This window comes from Chiloscyllium punctatum, chromosome 25 (genome assembly GCF_047496795.1).
Source record: "Chiloscyllium punctatum isolate Juve2018m chromosome 25, sChiPun1.3, whole genome shotgun sequence".
Lineage (NCBI taxonomy): Eukaryota > Metazoa > Chordata > Chondrichthyes > Orectolobiformes > Hemiscylliidae > Chiloscyllium > Chiloscyllium punctatum.
Window position 1 is genome coordinate 48,931,952 of NC_092763.1, and position 19,919 is coordinate 48,951,870.

At 42.2% G+C, this 19,919-nt stretch overlaps 1 protein-coding gene across 1 annotated transcript in view; it reads left to right on the forward strand.

Moving 5' to 3' along the window:
- The first annotated feature begins 357 nt into the window (after positions 1-357).
- Positions 358-19,919, forward strand: part of LOC140495920 (cysteine and histidine-rich domain-containing protein 1-like) — a 45,314-nt gene continuing 25,752 nt past the window's right edge. Inside the window, exons 1-7 of the mRNA XM_072595218.1 lie at positions 358-683; positions 2,272-2,321; positions 10,017-10,073; positions 14,132-14,295; positions 15,132-15,235; positions 17,824-17,885; positions 19,242-19,312. Coding sequence (XP_072451319.1) covers positions 620-683; positions 2,272-2,321; positions 10,017-10,073; positions 14,132-14,295; positions 15,132-15,235; positions 17,824-17,885; positions 19,242-19,312 — 572 coding nt within the window. The 5' untranslated portion in view covers positions 358-619. The remainder of the gene's footprint in view (positions 684-2,271; positions 2,322-10,016; positions 10,074-14,131; positions 14,296-15,131; positions 15,236-17,823; positions 17,886-19,241; positions 19,313-19,919) is intronic.

Consider the following 19,919-nt stretch of genomic DNA (forward strand, 5'->3'; position numbering starts at 1 on the left):
AATGGTTCTTTCAGATGGCCAGCATCACCCCTAGGAACTACATGGCCTTCTCCAGTGTCACCATTCTCCGGTTCTGTAGAATGTTTTTGGAGATAAAGCAGCATTTCGGCGATTTCCAGTTACCAGTTCCGGCAAATGCTGGAAACCAGATTCTGGATTAGTGGTGCTGGAAAAGCACAGCAGTTCAGGCAGCATCCAAGGAGCCCTTCATCAGGGCTTTTTCCCGAAACGTCGATTTTACTGCTCCTCGGATGCTGCCTGAACTGCTGTGCTTTTCCAGCACCACTAATCCAGAATTTCCAGTTACCAGAAATATCAGAGCATAGTTTTCTGCTTTGCGATTAACTCGGAAGAAAGTTTTTAAACATTATTTTCTTGTCTAAGTGCTTCCCGCGTTCAGCTCCTATCTATCTTCATGTCCCTGATAGATAAGAACATGTGTTGCAACTATTTTTAGGTAACGCACACAAGCCGACTCCCTCTTGCTGTGCGCTGGAGAACTTCTTCCCGACGGCACAAGATATTTCCAGAATATCCGATTCTCCCTTTTCCTGAGAGTGCAGAGAAGCGGCAGCTGCCTGCTATTCCCGGAAACAACCGGCGAAGTGAAGGTGCCCTGATGTCGGAGCTCTGTTATAACCGAGGCTGCGGCTTGCGCTTTGATCCCCACAACAACCGAGAGGGTAAGTGACAAACTTTACACAGCTCTGTTAGTTCATCCAACTGGCCGTGTCATCGGGACGGCCTTACTCGCAGCTATACGAGCCTGGAGGCTCGAGGTCAATCCACTTTCTTGTTGAACGCTGTACGTGACTTTTTGTTTCGGCTGAGACGCATTAGGCAGGGCTTTGGAATATTTCTCTCCAATCTTTCTCTGTTGATCCCCGCCTTGTCGGGAAAGTAACGCCTTCTTCCTCCACGTGTAGCCAAACATTTTCTACTCTCTATAGTTTCCTAATCTTACTTAGAGGACAGCGATTTAACACTGCTTGGTTCTGTCTGAATGGCTTACTAGTACACATATTGCCATCTACCGTACTGTTCTGTGAAAACACACAAGTTTCCAGTACCAGAGAACCAGCCTATCCTTGGCTCTTCATTAGAGAGAAACAAGCTCCGCCCTAGCCTGCAGCTGCCTCAAATATTTATCTCCCTTCCTCTTGAAACATTTGACTGCCCCTACTCAAACTACTTACTCTGCACATTCCATACCTCTCAATTACTTCAATGCCAGTTGAAACTTATAACTACTTTTCAACTGGAGGAAATACTTCACTCTTGGGTGTATTTTCCCAATCAATCTGTTCAGAGATGTTATCCAGCTCTTGAGGAGGTGGGACCTGAAAGTGGTCTTCCCAGATCATTTTATGTGCAGCACTATTGAGTTTGGAAGAAGAGGCAAGGAGATGAGTTAAGTCAAAAGATGTGATGCAGCCCTTGTTAAGGTGTATTTGTGGTATTGTGTGCAGTTTTGGTCACCACACTACCAGAGGGACGTGGAGGCTTTGGAGGAAGTGCAGAGAAGGTTCACCAGGATCTTACCTGGTCTTGAGGGCATTGACTATGAGGAAAGGTTAAAAAGAAAAGGATTGTTTTCACTGGAAAGATGGCAGCTGAGACGAGCTCTGATAGAGGTTGACAAAATTATGGGAGGCAAAGATAGGGTGGATAGTCAGATGCTTTTTCCCAGGTTTGAAGTTTCAATTACAAGGGGGCATAGGTTCAAGGTAAGAAGGGAAAATGTAAGGGAGATGTGTGGGATGTTTTTCACACAGGACCCTGGAGCATAATGCCAAAAGAGGTGGTGGAAGCAAACACATTGGTAACCTTTAAGAGGTATCTGGATGGTTATGTTAATAGGGAGGCAATAGAGGCATACAGAACAAATAAGGGCAGAAGGTTTGTTTTTTAGTTTAGTTAGGGCACAATGATTGGCACAGGCTTGGAGGGCCGAAGGAGCTGTTCCTGTGCTGTACTTCTGTTCTTTGTTCTTTTGTGATTAAGCCAAATTTTACACCAAGCCTGTCATCTATAGGAGGAGGAGGAACGCCTTAGAAATAGGGAAATTAGTTAGAAAGGGAGAGAATTTAATGCATTTGATTTCATTACTCTGTTGGTATGGAAACCAAGGGATAAAGAATAGAAACAAGTATATCTCCTAATGCCCTCTGTCAGGGAACCTCACAGTTTTAATCTGATCTTCCCTTTTCACTATTGCACACTCTTATTTATAATATGTGCAAAATAAAATTTCAATACTTTCTCCCACAGATGATTGCTGTTACCATCCAGGGGTTCCAATCTTTCATGATGCACGCAAGGTAGGTTCAAATGTGTAATCTATTTCCAGAAATAATTAAATGGTGAAAAAAGAGGAAATTGAATGCCATCAGAATGGCCGTGATCTGCATGCAGCTTCTTAATGTGACTTTGTGGCCTGTTTATTCACTCACCCTCCAAAATGATTTTTCCCATCTTTAATCCTTCATGCCATGTCATATTGCTAGTATCAGTCTGTTAAGCCAGCCTCTAGACATGTAAGTGACAGACATTGACACCACACAAATGTCGGCCAATGACCATCTCCAATAACAGACAATCTAACCATGCCCTTTGACATTTAGTTCCCTCATAATCAACATCCTGGCAGTTACCATTGACCAGAAGCTCAACCGGACTTGTTATATAAATACAGTTGCTACAGGAGCAGGTCAGAGGCTAGGGATACTGCAGCAAGTAACTCAACTCCTGACTCCCCAAACCTGTTCATCATCTACAAGGCACATGTCAAGAGTATGATAGAATATTACCCACTTGCCTGGATGAGTGCAGCTCTAATAACACTCAAGAAGCTTGATACCATCATACCAACACCATAAAGCAACTTTCCTGCTTAGCATCACATCCACAAGCATCCGCGACCTACACCACCAACACTCAGTAGCAGCACTGTATGCTATCTAGAAGATATATTGCAGAAATTCACTGTAGATCCTTGGAAACCACCTTCCTAACTTATAATCATTTCCATCTAGAAAGACAGGGGCAGAAGATACATATGAACACCACCACCTGCAAGTTCCCCTCCAAGCCATTCACCATTCTGACATGGAAATATATCACATTTCCTTTTCTGTCACTTGCTCAAAATCCTGGAATTGCCTCTTTAAGGATGGGTCTATTGAATGCACATGGGCTGCAGTGGTTCCATCACCTTCTCAAGGGCAACTTGGGACTGACAATAAATGCTGGCCCAGCTGATAACTCCCACATCGAAAGAGTGAATTAAAGAAAAACCTGATATTTCAGGTGAATAGTTAAATTGCTCATGGTTTCACCTTCAAAACCATTAATTGGTAATACAGGGAGCCTGCAGGTGAGCATTTGGAGTCATGAAACTATGTTCCACTACTCTGAATTATTCAGGAGAATCAAGAGTTATCGGGTGTAGATGGGAATGTGGAATTTAAAACTCAAACAGGTCAGCCATTATCTAATTGAATAGCAGAGCAAGCATGAGTAGCCAAATTGATTTCTTCTGGTCCTATTTTGCATGTTCATATGTTGAATTACCTTGCCTCCACTACTCTCTGGGAAGAGAACTCCACACAGTCATGATGATCCAAATGAAAAAGTCCTCCGCTGCAACTGAAAGGTGAAGCCCCTTGTCTTCATACTGTGTCCCCTATTTCTAGTCTGCCCCATGAAAGGAAACATGTTCCTGTGCAGTCCCCTCAGGATGTTATATATTTCAATAATGGCTGTCCTCCTCCTGAACTCCAATGAGTACTGTTCAACCTGTCTATCCTTCCCGCACAAAGTAAGACCCCCACCCCAAGTATTTGCCAAAGAAATTTTCTGTGAGCACCTTCTAATACCTTTCCAAGCTTTCTCATGTAAGGAAACCAAAACTGTGTACGGTACTCCAGATATGGCCTCACTAACGCTCTGTACAACTGGAGCAAAACATCTCTACTTTTATATTCAATTCCCCTTGCAAACATTGATTATATTCTATTTTTCTTCCTAATCACTTGCTGTACCTGTACATTAACTTTGTGATTCACATACCATCACACACAGATTCCTCTGTACCTCTGAGTTCTGTAATCTCTTTTTAGTTCAATAATATGCTGCTTTTCTGTTCTTGAATTTACCATCTTGTGTGTCCAATGATCCATACTTCAGACTTGGATACTTCGTATCAGAGCATATACAAATTAAATTCTGAATTTTTCTATAGAAGCATTACAGTTTTACTCTATATTTTAGACCCGATTTTCTCTGCCCCCTCCCGGTCCTTTCTCCCTTGAAGTTAGTGGAGCATACTCTCATGATTTGTGACAACATAGTCATTGTCTGCATGGGAACCTAAACAATGAATGTTGATAGGATATTTTACAGTAGGGAGAAAGGAGAAAGACTTGCATTTATTTGTGCTTTGCGTGTCCACCCAATGTCTCAAACGGCTTCACGGCCAATGAAATGTTTTTAAAGTATAGTTGTTAAACTGCTGGCAGCCAGGAGGTGAGGCGATGTTCTAGTGGAATTATCACCAGCCTATTAATCCAGAGATCCAGGTAATTTTCAGGGGCTCCATGTTTAAATCCCACCACAGGCAAATGGTGAAAATAAAAGTCCATGACCATGAAACCATTGTCGATTGTTGAGAGAACAGCTCATCTGGATCACTAATGTCCTTTAGGGAAGGAATTACTGTAGTTACCTGGTCTAGCCTACATGCAACTCCAGACCCTAGCTGACTCTGAACTGCCCTTTAAGCACTATATGCTGGCCTAACCAGTGATACCCACATCCTGTGAATGAATAAAAAAAGTTGGTGAAGGAAGAGGCTAGACATCAATCTTTGCACAGTTTTATATTTATTCACGAAGTGAAACGTTGTGAATGCTTAACAATGAAGAGTCATTGTTCAGATATGATAATAAACCAAGATCCCATCAGCCTTTTTCAATACATGTTAAATATTTCTTGGTATTTCAAATAAGAGCAGGAGATTTCCCCAGGTCTGTGGGGTAATTATCCCACAGTGGCACAGCGCCAGAGACCTGGGTTCAGTTTCCGTCTCAGGCGACTTGACTGTGTGGAGTTTGTGCATTCTCCCTGCATCTGCGTGGGTTTGCTCCAGTTTCCTCCCACAGTCCAAAAATGTGCAGGTTAGGTGAATTGGCCATGCTAAATTGCCCATAGTGTTAGGTGTAGGGGAATGGGTCTGGGTGGGTTGTGGGTTGGTGTGGACTTGTTGGGCCTGTTTCCACAGTGTAAGCAATCTAAACTCCACAGGGTTTATCATATTACCAAATCACTGTTCATTTATACATGGAGAGTCCTTGACACAGATCCAGTTCCCTCAGAGCCACCTCTCAGAGTGAACAGGATGTCTGACATTCCTGTTCTTTTTCCATTTTTCACTCCACACTGATCCAGCTCCCTCAGAGCCAGCATTCAGAGTGAACAGAAGCTCTGACATTCCTATTTTTTTTTCAGAACCTCTGACCCTGTGTTTTTTTTTGTTTTTTCTCTTTACCCCACACTACTGCCTAACTGCGGTAGTGCTTATTTTTCCCCAGCATCCATGTCGTGTGTGCGCCGTGTGAGACACGACACTCCTGTTCTTTTTTTTCTTCTTTTTTTTAAGATATCTGACACTCCTGTTTTTATTTTTTTTACAGAACATGTGACACTCCTGTTTTTTAAAATTTTTTTTACCCCCACACTACCGCCTAACTGTGGTAGTGCTTATTTTTCCCCAGCACCCATGTTGTGTGTGTGCAGGTGTGAGACATGACACTCCTGTTCTTTTTCTTCTTTTTCTTCTTTAACAAAACCCACATTGCCATTGGCCACTGCATTTGTTTAGCCAATTTTTCAAATGAGTTTCCACATCCTTCGCATCCAATTTAGGCAAAGCTTGAACAGACTTAAACAGTTTCTCGCTAGGCTTCTGACTACCAAGATAACTTCTGTCTTTGTTTCAGATTTCCAATATCCACAGTTCTGTAATTTATGTTAGGGCTTATATTGTCTCGTGCTTGTCCAAATGATTAATAGGAGCCAGGGAGTGGGGTGGAAGAGGTTAAACTGTGGAACAGAAAGAGACTGGTTGGGCTGAATGGCCCTTCCTTGGGTCCTCAGGTGAGGAGCTCAACCGAAGTGGCAGTTCTGGAGGCTTCAGCAGTATAAAAATAAAAATTAGAAGCCAAGTCTTAGCCTCTAGGATGGATGCAAAACCCATACTGAAACAATATTTGAAAGAAAGATAGAGGGAACTACATTTCTATAGTCCACACCCCCCCCCCCCCTACAACCCACCCTCCCATCCTGGCACCTTCCCCTGCCACCGCAGGAACTGCAAAACCTGCACCCACACCTCCTCCCTTACCTCCATCCAAGGCCCTGAAGGAGCCTTCCACATCCATCAAAGTTTTACCTGCACATCCACTAATATCATTTATTGTATCCGTTGCTCCAGATGTGGTCTCCTCTACATTGGGGAGACTGGACGCCTCCTCCCAGAGCACTTTAGGGAACATCTCCGGGACAGCTGCACCAATCAACCACACCGCCCCGTGGCCTAACATTTCAACTCCCCCTCCCACTCTGCCGAGGACATGGAGGTCCTGGGCCTCCTTCACCGCCGCTCCCTCACCACCAGACGCCTGGAGGAAGAACGCCTCATCTTCTGCCTCGGAACACTTCAACCCCAGGGCATCAATGTGGACTTCAACAGTTTCCTCATTTCCCCTTCCCCCACCTCACCCTAGTTCTAAACTTCCAGCTCAGCACTGTCCCCGTGACTTGTCCTACCTGCCTATCTTCTTTTTCACCTATCCACTCCACCCTCCCCCTGCCCCTGACCTATCACCTTTATTCCCTCCCCCACTCACCCATTGTACTCTATGCTACTTTCTCCCCACCCCCACCCTCCTCTAGCTTATCTCTCCACGCTTCAGGCTCTCTGCCTTTATTCGTGATGAAGGGCTTTTGCCCGAAACCTCGATTTTACTGCTCCTCGGATGCTGCCTGAACCGCTGTGCTCTTCCAGCACCACTAATCTAGATTCTGGTTTCCAGCATCTGCAGTCATTGTTTTTACCTACATTTCTATAGTGCCTTTTGTGATCTCAGGATATACATAATTCTTTACAACCTGAAATAACTCCACAGAGGCTGGTATCCCATCACTAAATCACCCTTTATTTACATACGGAGACACTGATCCAGCTCTCTCAGGGCCAGCTGTCAGAGTGACCAGGATATCTTACACTCCTGTTTATTTATTTTATTTCCATGTTGTGTGTGTGTGTAGGTATGAGACACAACACTCCTGTTCTTTTTTTCTCTTCTTTCTTTTTTTTTGTTTTTTTAAATGGCCTACTGTTTATTTTATTTTTTATTTTTTTTAAACCCCCCAAACTATCGCCTAACTGTGTAGTGCTCATTTTTTCCCCAGCACCCATGTTGTGTGTGTGCAGGTGTGAGACACACAAGGTGAAAGAATCTTTATTCAATTTCCACCACCAGGAAGAAAGGAAACACCCACCCTCCTATTTTTTTTTCTTTTCATTTCTTTTTTTTGTCTTTTTTTTTGCTTATTTTTTTCCCCAGCACCCATGGTGCGTGTGTGCATGGTGAGACATGACACTCCTGTTCTTTTTTTTAAGCTGCACAAATCTTTATTCAAATTTCCACCTCCAGGAAGAAAGGAAACACCCGAGTGGCCAGTGACAAGCAGTGCCCTTCTCAGAGGGGACACTCCTGTTTTTTTTCTTTTCATTTCTTCTTTTTCCTTTTTTTGCTTATTTTTTTCCCCAGCACCCATGGTGTGTGTGTGCAGGTGTGAGACACGACACTCCTGTTCTTTTTTTTTCTTTTTTTCTTTTTCTTTTGAAACTCCCACACTACCGCCTAACTGCGGTAGTGCTTTTTTTTGTCTCCAGCACCCATGGTGTGTGTGTGCAGGTGTGAGACACGACACTCCTGTTCTTTTTTTTTATTCTAATGTTATAAGTGCAGCACAATTTTCTTTTTTTTCTTGTTTTTTAAATTTTTTTCTTTTTTTCTTTTTAACCCCCACACTACTGCCTAACTGCGGTAGTGCTTTTTTTTCCCCAGCACCCATGTTGTGTGTGTGCAGGTGTGAGACACAGTGGAAGACACAAAGTGCACGAATCTTTATTCAATTTCCACCACCAGGAAGATATGATAAAAAACACCCGAGTGGCCAGTGACAAGCACTGCCCTTCATATCAAAGGGCAATGCATCTCCTGGTTAGTTTTTTTTTCTATTTTCTTTTTTTTAAAAAATTAACCCCCACACTACCGCCTAACCACGGTAGTGCTTATTTTTTCCCCATGGTGTGTGTGTGTAGGTGTGAGACACGACACTCCTGTTCTTTTTTTTCTTTTTTTTTCTTTTTTTTTCTCTTTTTTAAATTTTTTTTTTTTTCTTTCCCCCACACTACCGCCTAACTGCGGTAGTGCTTATTTTTTCCCCAGCACCCATGGTGTGTGTGTGTGTGCAGGTGTAAAACACAGTGAAGGACACAAAGTGCACGAATCTTTATTCAATTTCCACCACCAGGAAGATATGAAAAAAAACACCCGAGTGGCCAGTGACAAGCACTGCCCTTCACATCAAAGGGCAATGCTGTGTGATCAAAACAGTGAAGGGGAGGGACACTCCTGTTCTTTTTTTTTCTTCTTTTTTTCTTCTTTTTTTTTATTATACGTTTTTACCCCCACACTACCGCCTAACTGCGGTAGTCACACTCCTGTTTATTTTTTTTTTCTCTTTTTTTTTCTTTTTTTTTCTTTTAATTTAACCCCCACACTACCGCCTAAGTGCGGTAGTGCTTATTTTTTTCCCCAGCACCCATGGTGTGTGTGTGTGTGTGCAGATGTGAGACACAGTGAAGGACACAAAGTGCACGAATCTTTATTCAATTTCCACCACCAGGAAGATATGATAAAAAACACCCGAGTGGCCAGTGACAAGCACTGCCCTTCACATCAAAGGGCAATGCTGTGTGATCAAAACAGTGAAGGGGAGGGACACTCCTGTTCTTTTTTTTTTCTCTTTTTTTTTCTTTTTTTTTTCTTTTTTTTCTTTTTCTTTCCTGTTCTTTTTTTTAATCTTATGGTTATATATTTTTTTTCCTTTTTAACCCCCACACTACCGCCTAAGTGCGGTAGTGCTTATTTTTTCCCCAGCACCCATGGTGTGTGTGTGTGTGCAGATGTGAGACACAGTGAAGGACACAAAGTGCACGAATCTTTATTCAATTTCCACCACCAGGAAGATATGATAAAAAACACCCGAGTGGCCAGTGATAAGCACTGCCCTTCACATCAAACAGCAATGCTGTGTGATCAAAACAGTGAAGGGGAGGGACACTCCTGTTCTTATCTGTAAGCCAAGACTCCCTGATTGGACTAGACTAACAGTCCAATCAGGGAACTTATATTCCACCTGGCAGACCTTATTACAATCACTGTACCTAGGTCACTAAAAACCATTGATAATTGGTCATCCATCATTTTATTGTCAATGGAACAAATCGCCTGCTGTGTTCCTTATATTATACCAATGAGTATACTTCAAAAGTGTTTAATTGACTATGAAGCCCACAGATTGTAAACGCATTATATAAATGTAAATCTTTTCTACCAAGAAAAAAAACATGATAGGAAGAAGGAAATGGGAGCTTATCAATCTGGGGAGACTCTCCTACTTTCTTCCATTATTCTTGATTTTGATTTGATTTATTATTGTCATATGTACCAAGGTTCAGTGAGAGGTTTTGTCTTGCATGCAGTACATTACCTCCTCATCTGCGTTCAGTAGTTGAGATGATGCTAGTAAGCTGTTTTTGTTGGCTTTGGGTTCTTCTGGCTGTTGTCCAATCCAGCAGCAATGAACGCTACAATCATGATGCTTAATAAATTGGAGCTGGAAGAAAGAAAACTCACTAGAATGGTTTCTGTTCCACTCAGGGATGGTCCTGCTGCAAGAAAAAGACAACTGACTTCTCAGAATTTCTAGCAATCCCAGTAAGTAGTCTTGAGTGTTCACATTCATGCACAGAGTCTCACATGCAGTTAGATTATCAAGTTAATTAATATAGATTAGAGTTAATAGAGTCATGTTTGTTCCCATGCATCTCTGAGTTCAAGTGGAATGTGCCTATTGGGATGTATTTGTGGATGTGTCCATAATCATAGTATTATAATGGCTCTGATGCTTCTGCTGGTAGGGTTTGTGCCCAGTGGTGAAGGGGCAAACTATACCTCTGTATTAGGCCTGATGGAATGACAGCATGTGTATAATGTTTTTCAGATTTGCATGTACTTGCAGCTGAACAAAATATACATGAAAAGGCCAGAAGCCATGATACTTGTCTCATTGCTTCCTGATGGGCCAAGCTTCAGCACTGCAAGCCTTTTTGGTAACCCCCTCCGCACAACCTCCCACCCCAGACATCTGTGGACTTCTTGCTATCCCTTCTCATATCTTCCCATTTTAATGAATCTAGGTGCTTTGGTCAGAGCTTCTTTGGGACTTAATGGTGAAGAGTGATGAGATAAAGGACACCTCCTGTGAGCACCTAGGAAGGAGCTGTGGGAGGGAGATGAAGTATTGGGAATGGTGGAGTAGTAATCAAGGATATTACAGATGGAACATTCCCTTAAGAATGTTTAAGGGAGTGAGAGGAAGATGTGTTTGGTGGAGGCTTCATGCTGGAGGTTGCAGAAAGGATGGAGGATGATCCTTTGAAGAGTAAGACTGTTGGATGATAAGTGAGAACGGAAATCCTATCACTGTTCCTGGAGGGTGGGGAAGGAGTAAGAGTAGAAGTGTGGAAAATCGGTCGTATATGGCTGCGGTCATATCCAACAGAATGAGGAAGCTTTGATCGAGTGAAAAAGGAAGACATGTTGAAAGTGCTGTTATGAAAAAGTCAACCACCATCAATGAGTCATAGAGATGTACAGCACAGAAACAGACCCTTCGGTCCAACCCAACCATGCCAACCAGATATCCCAACCCAATCTAGTCCCACCTGCCAGCACCCGGCCTATACCCCCAAACCCTTCCTATTCATATACCCATCCAAATGCCTCTTAAATGTTGCAATTGTACCAGCTTCTACCACTTCCTCCGGCAGCTCATTCCATAAGACCATAAGACATAGGAGTGGAAGTAAGGCCATTCGGCCCATCGAGTCCACTCCGCCATTCAATCATGGCTGATGCGCATTTCAGCTCCACTTACCAGCGTTCTCCCCGTAGGCCTTAATTCCTCTAGACAACAAGAATCTATCAATCAATCTCGGTCGGTACATTCCATACATGTACCACCCTCTGCATGAAAAAGTTGCCCCTTAGGTCTTTTTTATATCTTTCCCCTCTCACCCTAAACCTATGTCCTCTAGTTCGGGACTTCCTCACTGCAGGGAAAAGACATTGCCTATTTATCCTATCCATGCCCCTCATAATTTTGTAAACCTCTATAAGGTCATCCCTCAGCCTCCGACGCTCCAGGGAAAACAGCCCCAGCCTGTTCAGCTTCTCCCTATAGCTCAAATCCTCCATCCCTGGCAACATCCTTGTAAATCCTTTCTGAACCCTTTCAAGTTTCACAACATCTTTCCGGTAGGAAGGAAACGAGAATTGCATGCAATATTCCAACAGTGGCCTAACCAATGTCCTGTACAGCCGCAACATGACCTCCCAACTCTTGTACTCAATACTCTGACCAATGAAAGAAAGCATACCAAACACTGCCTTCACTATCCTATCTACCTGCAACTCAATTTTCAAGGAGCTATGAACCTGCATTCCAAGGTCTGTTTGTTCAGCAACGCTCACTAGGACCTTACCATTAAGTGTATAAGTCCTGCTAAGATTTGCTTTCGCAAAATGCAGCACCTCGCATTTATCTGAATTAAACTCCATCTGCCACTTCTCAGCCCATTGGCCCATCTGATCAAGATCCTGTTTTAATCTGAGGTAACCTTCTTCGCTGTCCACTACACCTCCAATTTTGGTGTCATCTGCAAACTTACTAACTGTACCTCTTATGCTCACATCCAAATCATTTATATAAATGATGAAAAGTAGAGGACCCAGCACCGATCCTTGTGGCACTCCACTGGTCACAGGCCTCCAGTCTGACAAACAACCCTCCACCACCACCCTCTGTCTTCTACCTTTAAGCCAGTTTTGTATCCAAATGGCTAGTTCTCCCTGTATTCAGTGAGATCTAACCTTTGCTCACCAGTCTCCCATGGGGAACCTTGACGAACGCCTTACTGAAGTCCATATAGAGCACTTCTACCGCTCTGCCCTCATCAATCCTCTTTGTTACTTCTTCAAAAAACTCAATCAAGTTTGTGAGACATGATTTCCCACGCACAAAGCCATGTTGACTATCCCTAATCAGTCCTTGCCTTTCCAAATACATGTACATCCTGTCCCTCAGGATTTCCTCCAACAACTTGCCCACCACCGACATCAGGCTCACTGGTCTGTAGTTCCCTGGCTTATCCTTACCACCCTTCTTAAACAGTGACACCACGTTACCCAACTTCCAGTCTTCTGGCACCTCAACTCAGTTGACAGTCAGTGGTGTTACCACCACTGAAATCCCCACAATCAATATCCTGGGAGTTACCATTGACCAAAAACTCAACTGGAATCACCACATAAACACAGTGGCTATAAGAGCAAGTCAAAGGCTAGGAATACTGCAGCTAGTAACTCACCTCCCCAAAGCCTGTCCATCATCCTAGTCAAGAGTATGATGGAATATTACCCACTTGCCTGGATGATTGCAGCTCCAACAATATTTAAGAAGCCTCACACCATCCAGGACAAAGCAGCCCGCTTGCTTAGCACCACATCCACAAGCATCCATCCCCTCCTACATGGACACACAGTAGCAGCACTGTGTAATATCTAGAAAATCCACTGCAGAGATTCACAAAAGATTCTCAGAGAGCATCTTCAAAACCCATGACCATTTCCACCGAGAAGGACAAGAGCAGCAGATACATGGGAACACCATCACCTTAAAGTTCCCCTCCAAGCAACTCACCAATTTGAATTGGAAGTATATCACTGTTCCTTTACTGTCACTAAGTCAAATGCTGGAACTTCTTCCCAAGGGCATTGTGGGTCAATCTATAACACATGGACTGCCGCGGTTCAAGAAGGCAGCTAACCACCACTTCCCCAAGGGTAACTAGGGATGGGCAAAAACATGCTGGCCAGCTAGCATGCCCATGTCCCACAAGACAATAAATAACAATGGCAATATCTTTGGAATAAGTGTGGTGACAGAGAAACTGGGAGAATAGAATGGATTCCTTGCAGGATTGTGAGGAAGTTTAGTTGTAGTAGCTGTGGACAACAGTGTGTTTGTAATAAGTATTAGAAAACATTCCATCCCCAGAAATGGAGAAAGAGAAGTCAAAGAAGGGAAAGGAAGAGTCAGAGATAGATCAGATGAGTTCAGAGCTAATTAGGAGCAAAATTGTTTAATTTTTCCAGTTCTGGACATTTGTAGAAAGCAGCACTAATACAGTCATCAAAGTGCTGGACAAAACAGTTGGTTGGGGGCTAGAATAGGATTGAAACAAGGTGTCTGGAACTTCTTTCAGTCTACTGCACTCTCAATACTGCTCACAATGCAGTCTCCTATGCACTGGGGGAACCAAACACAGACTGGGTGACTGCCTTTGTGAAACACCTCCCCTTCAGTCCGCAAGCATGACCCTAACATTCTGCTGACTCACCATTTTGATACACCACTTTTCTCTCATGCTAACGTTTCTGATGTGGGTTTGCTAGAATACTGCAGTGAAGCCCAAGACAGGTTGGAGGAACATCACCATATTTTTGATTCGGCATTTTGCTGCCTTTTACACTCAATATCGAGTTCAACAACTTCAGATCATGAACTCTGTCCTCTATTTTGGTTAACCCCCCTCCACAATCTCATTGTCTACAAAGGCAAGTGATACAGACAACACAGAGCAATAATGTAAAGATTAGAAGTGAAGTGATAAAAAATATTTGTTTAATTATGTATTCTTGCTGTGCTTCAGGGATGCACAAAAGGTCACCACTCCAACGTAAAGCCTCCAGAGCCCCTGAAACCTGAAATTACATGTAACAAGGATCCAACAGATAACTCAAAGTCACAGTTTAATGCTGAGTATATCATCAAAGGTCCCAAGTCAGCAGAATCAATGAAGAAAGAAAGACCAAGGTACCATGGCTCTCTGTTTACACAGTAATTGCGTTAAAACACAGTGACAATCCAGCCAATGCCTGCTTGACTCTTATTTAAAATCCAAAATTACAAGGACTAAAACTGCATTACAAATTGCCTGACCTCTGCAAAACAAATCCAAAAGAGGCATTAATTTTAGGGCCCAATTTAGATAGACTGATAGATTTGGCTATTTATTTTATCATTTTGAATTTGACAAGTATTTGCAGTAGATTGTCTATCTTGTCCTTTTATTCAAACATATTTATTCAGAAAACAGATTTGCCATATTGTTGCAAAAGGGAACATTCTTCTGAGATTAGTAAGGCACATTATTGGAACAGTGCAAATCTGAGATTGATAGATTTTTGTTCTTCAAATGTTATTGAGCTGTGTGGGAAGTAACAGTTGTACAGTTCAGCCATGATCTCATTGATTGACAGAATTGGCTCAAGAGCCTAAATGCCTCACCTCTGTTCTTCTAGATTAACCTGGAAGTCATTGATGGAGCACAAGGGAGCTTTCCTTTATATCTAATGCATCCCAACATGCTGCATTTGGTGCATGATGGGGCATTTTAGAGGTTTCATTTGCAATCTTAGATCACATGATAGTTCATACTCTGCTTCTAGCCCATACCGATTGGAACCTGAGAATATTTGACATGGGGATGGGGGAAAGAGGAGTTACTTTGCATTTGATTGTTTCTGTATTTTCCCTGAGAGCGGTGCTGCTGACCGTGAACTTTGAATAATATGGATTCATCTATTTACAATATAGATCTGAATAGCTGCCTGATGGATTGCTCTTGTTTATTGTTTTTATCCTGATAGTTCTGATGAACCAATGGTAAAACTGCCTCAGAAAGTCTCAAAGTCACTGCAGGAGTCCCTGGAAAAGCTCAACAAGGCAAGTCAGGAGAAAAGTACAACACCAGGTAAAAAAACCGCAAAAAACATCAAACAATAAATTTTATTTAAATAGCATCTTTAACATAGTAAGATGTCTCAAGGCATATCACAGGAATATTGTAAACCAACATTGACACGTCACGTATTGTGATATTAAAAATGACCAAGAACTGGATCATGGAGCAAGGTTAAAGGGATAATTGAGTGGAAGTAAGACAGTCAGAGAAGCTTAGGGGAGGAATTTTAGATCTTAAGGCCTAAGCAGCTGAAGCTGCAGATGCATATAATGGAGTGAATAAAATTGGGATTGTTGAAGAGAAGACCACAATTAGAGGAATGTAGAAATCCCAGAGAATTGAAGAAATCCCCAAGTTATAAAGGGATGAGGCCATGGAGGGATTTAATAACAAGGATGTGATTCTTAAAATTGAGGCCTTGATTCACCAGTTTAAACAATTACGAAGGGCTGAAATTTCATACTCAATAATAGGGCAGGTTGGAGTCAGGTCAGAGACTTGAAATTCAAAACATCAGAAACAGAAACACAATTTGCACTTCACTGATTTTATCAGAGGAGGGTGGGGATAACCAAGCCACAAGTGGGATGTGGGTGGACTAGTAAAAGGCTGCATGCCTTCATTTTAACAGTATTTGGATTTTTAAAAATGATATCAACTGGATTTACCAAGTACTGTGAAGCTGGCAGATGAAAGGAAGGGAGAAGGATTGAATCCATGAGGTAAGTGTCTTTACAGAACAGTTTGTGAGCCAGGAGGAGCAGGAGTGTTTCTGCAAGAACCCTAAAACCCATCCTTCCACCATTGTGCTTCCCTGCAACACTGTTGGACCCCTAAACACCTTCTGCAACCATAGCTACTATTGGACGTCCCTAGCTGTATTTGAAGAGGACCATAAAAATCCCCCATCCATGACCAGGAATTCTCCAGTGATTGGGACAACCTTCTGAATGGAACACCATAGCCACAGTTGGTCCCTCCCCACCACTTTCTCCCACCCACCCCTGTAAGCAGCAATTCTGATCCTACCGGTTATCCAACCACTAACTCCTTCATTCCCCACTAAACCTACTTTTCCTTCTTTGATACAGCCTTGTGCCAAGATTTCCCCACATAAGCAACCTCCAACCTACCAATATTCGCCTACAGGAAGGAACTGAAAAAAAAATTTAAAAGGGGTATGCTCAGGAAACCTATTCTGATTTCTCTGACCTGAAAACATATATAGATTATGGCTCAGAACTAAAATCCAGGCCTGCAGATCTAATCCTGTTTTTTAAAATATTTCATTTATTAGGTATAGGCATTGCTACCAAGGACAGCATTTATTGTGCATCTTTAGCTAACCTAAAGAAGGTGGTGATGCTTTCTTGAACTCCAGCCGTTTGTATGGTGAAGGTGTCCTTGTTGCGGTGCTAGATCAGGAGTTCCAGTACGTAGATCCAGTGACAATGAATGAAGAGTTTGGGATGATGTATAGCTTGGAGGGGAACTTGGGATGAAGGATGTTCCAATGCAATTTTTTCCTGTGCCATTTTTGGTAGTGTATTGATTTGAATGTTTCATGAAAATTCTGCAAGTTCTTATCAAGTCCAGTGAAGTGTAGTTCCTGTGCTACTGGAGCAGCAGAGATATAAAAAGTGTGAATAATTGCACTCAAATTTACATTTGGGCCTATAGCCAAAGAATTTCAGTGTTCTTTAAAGTAGATCAGCAGGTGGGGTGGGAGCTTAATCCAAGATAGAATAATCAAATGTTGGGTTTGGACAGGGTGGATTTGATGATCAGTAAGACTTTTACTTCTTCAGGTTTGAATAGAAGATAAAAAGCTCAGATCATAATTATAAAATCAGACTATGAAGGTGAATTTTCTGAAATCTTGGTGAACATCAAGAAGTTCCTTCTGCTGATGTTTAATCATCCAAGGGAACACTATATAAGTCCAAAGCACCCTTCCTTTGTGTATATGTGCTATTAGGAAGAAATGGGCTTGATCTGCTAAATGGATTTTCATCTGTCCATCCTTTCTTATGTTCATTGAATCCCTACAGTGTGTAAACAAGCCACATGGCCCAACAGGTCTACACCAACTCACCAAAGAGCATCCCACCCAGACTAACCTCCCCACCCTACCCTTGTAACTTTGCATTTCCCATGGCTAATCCACCTAATCTACGCATCCCTGAACACTACGGGCAATTTAGCACGGCCAATCCACTTAACCTGTGCATTTTTGGACTGTGGGTGGAAACCAAGCATTTGGAGAAAACCCGGGCAGACAGAGGGAGAACATGCAAGCTCCACACAGACAGTTGCCCGATGCTGGAATTAAAGCCAAGTTTCTGACGCTGTGAGGCATCAGTGCTAACCACTAAGCAACCATGGTATCCCTTAGCTCTATTCTGTAAACATTATTACTAATCTAGGCCAAAAGACATCATCACAACACTGTTTAATAAAATTAAGTGTACGATATTGATCCACCACTTTTTGGAAACGAGATTGATTGACTATGTTGAAGATAATTGGAAGAGAGTTTCAGTGAGAACTTAAAACAGCAAATGATCGAACTAAACCTGTATTATTTCCTATTGCAGAGGAAGTACCCAGTAGTGAACTTAAAGTGGGCACTTCATGTAAACATGCTGGCTGTAAGAAGGTATGTTAAAATGTCGAATTTATTTTTAATTAACATTAGAGTTTGTTTCACATTTTTCTCCCCTTTTGATGAAGACTTATTCCCTACTCTACTATCCCTGACTGAGAGTACAGATAAGTAATCTGCTCACCAGGTCTCTATCATCCACTTCAGAGGTGCTGGCGCAGCGAATAGCCCAGGTGGCAACTATTATTCCAATAGTTATTTTTATTGTGGCAAAACACTTGGAATTTTGCTTGGATATGTATCTACGATCTATTCATTCATAGCCATTACCTCTTATCACCTTCTTGGGCAGGTAGCATAGATGTTATGGGAATATTTGCACAGTGGGTTTATTGTAAAATCCCTGCAGTGTAGAAGCAGGCCATTTGGCCCATTGCATCCACACCAACCCTCTGAACAGCATCTCACTCAGACCCACTCCCCTACTGTATAACTCTGCATTTCCAATGGCTAATCCACCTCACCTATACATCCCTGGACACTATGGGGCAATTTATCATGTCAAACCACCTAACCTGCACATCTTTGGATTGTGGAAGGAAACCAGAGCACCCGAGGAAACCCACAGAGATACGGGGAGAATGTGCAAACTCCACACAGTCACCTGAGGGTGTGATCGAACCTAGGTCCCTGGCACTGTGAGGCAGCAGTGCTAACCACTGAGCCACTGTGCCATCCAAATGTATTATGAAATGAACGATACAGAGGCCTAGACAAATTCTGCAGAGAAATTAGTTCAAATCTCACTCCAGCTTCTGCAATGATGTAGTTTAAGTTAAGTTCATCTAGAATTAAACTATTTTTAAAATAAACAGTATCACAAGTAGTGAATAGGTAGTTATTGGTTTGTTATAAAATCCCATCTGGTTCATTCTTATCTTTGCAGGAAGAAAAATCTGGTCCAGCCTGTATGTGACTAGAGACCCACAGTGAGGTGGTTAGCTCGTCACTGCTGTCTAGGATGATCTAACAAACCAGTCAGTTGTATTCAAGAACTTGTCAGGGGAAGTTAGGAAAGGACAATAATTACTGGTCTTGTCAGCAATGCCCACATCCCATGAATAAGTAAAAATAACATTTAATGTATTAACACATTGCAGGAATATTCTCAAACCAAGTTTGAGATCGAAACATAAAAAGGGGTCGTAAAACACGTTATTAAAGAGAGTTTTGAAAGAAGAGGGGGAGGTAGTTGATACCAAGAAATTGAAGGATGGAATTCCAGAGCTTAGAGCCTAATTGTCACGGGTCATTGAAATACTAACCCAAGGGAAGATGCAGCGCTAGCCATATATCCTTTACTTCATCATGTTTTCTCTGTGTTACTTACGTTTCATTTTTCTCTGACAGACATTTCAAGGGCCAGATAGTGATCTGGAGACATGTAACTTTCATCCTGGAATTCCCATCTTCCATGAAGGGTGAGTTTATATTGTTGTTGTAATAGTAATCATAATAATCATAATAATCATAATCATCATCATCAACTCCTCTACTTAAGCCAATGAAGTTTATATTTCTATAGAATAATGAGTCTTTCAGTATCTTGCCTTAATGACTGTTCATGATGTGCAAGACAATATATGCCATTAGATTAGTCGTCTACAGTGGGCTAACAGCAGGACTAATTATTATTTTGTCCTCCAAGACACTCACATTCATTTAGCAGCAGAAATCAATGGATAACACTTAGACAAGAGAACCTTTGCTGATTTTCACTTCCTTAGCCCCAGGACATGCAGTCAAGTGTGGCACTGTCTTGTCCATCTCAGCTGTGAGTGACTAACTAACTCAGTCCAGGCTGTGATTGGGGCTTGGACTCATCCTGATCTGTGTGGAATGCTACTGTTTGGTTAATTACCTCCTTAGCCATTGGGAGTTTCCTTCCCGTCAACTCTTTTCAATCCTATTTATTTTAATTTGTAAATGTTTTGTAGGAATGTCAGTGTCTGGGAGAAACAATATTCCAAAACATAGTTTTGAAAATTTCAAGAACAAAGCACAGGATAAAATGCAGGGGAAAGAATA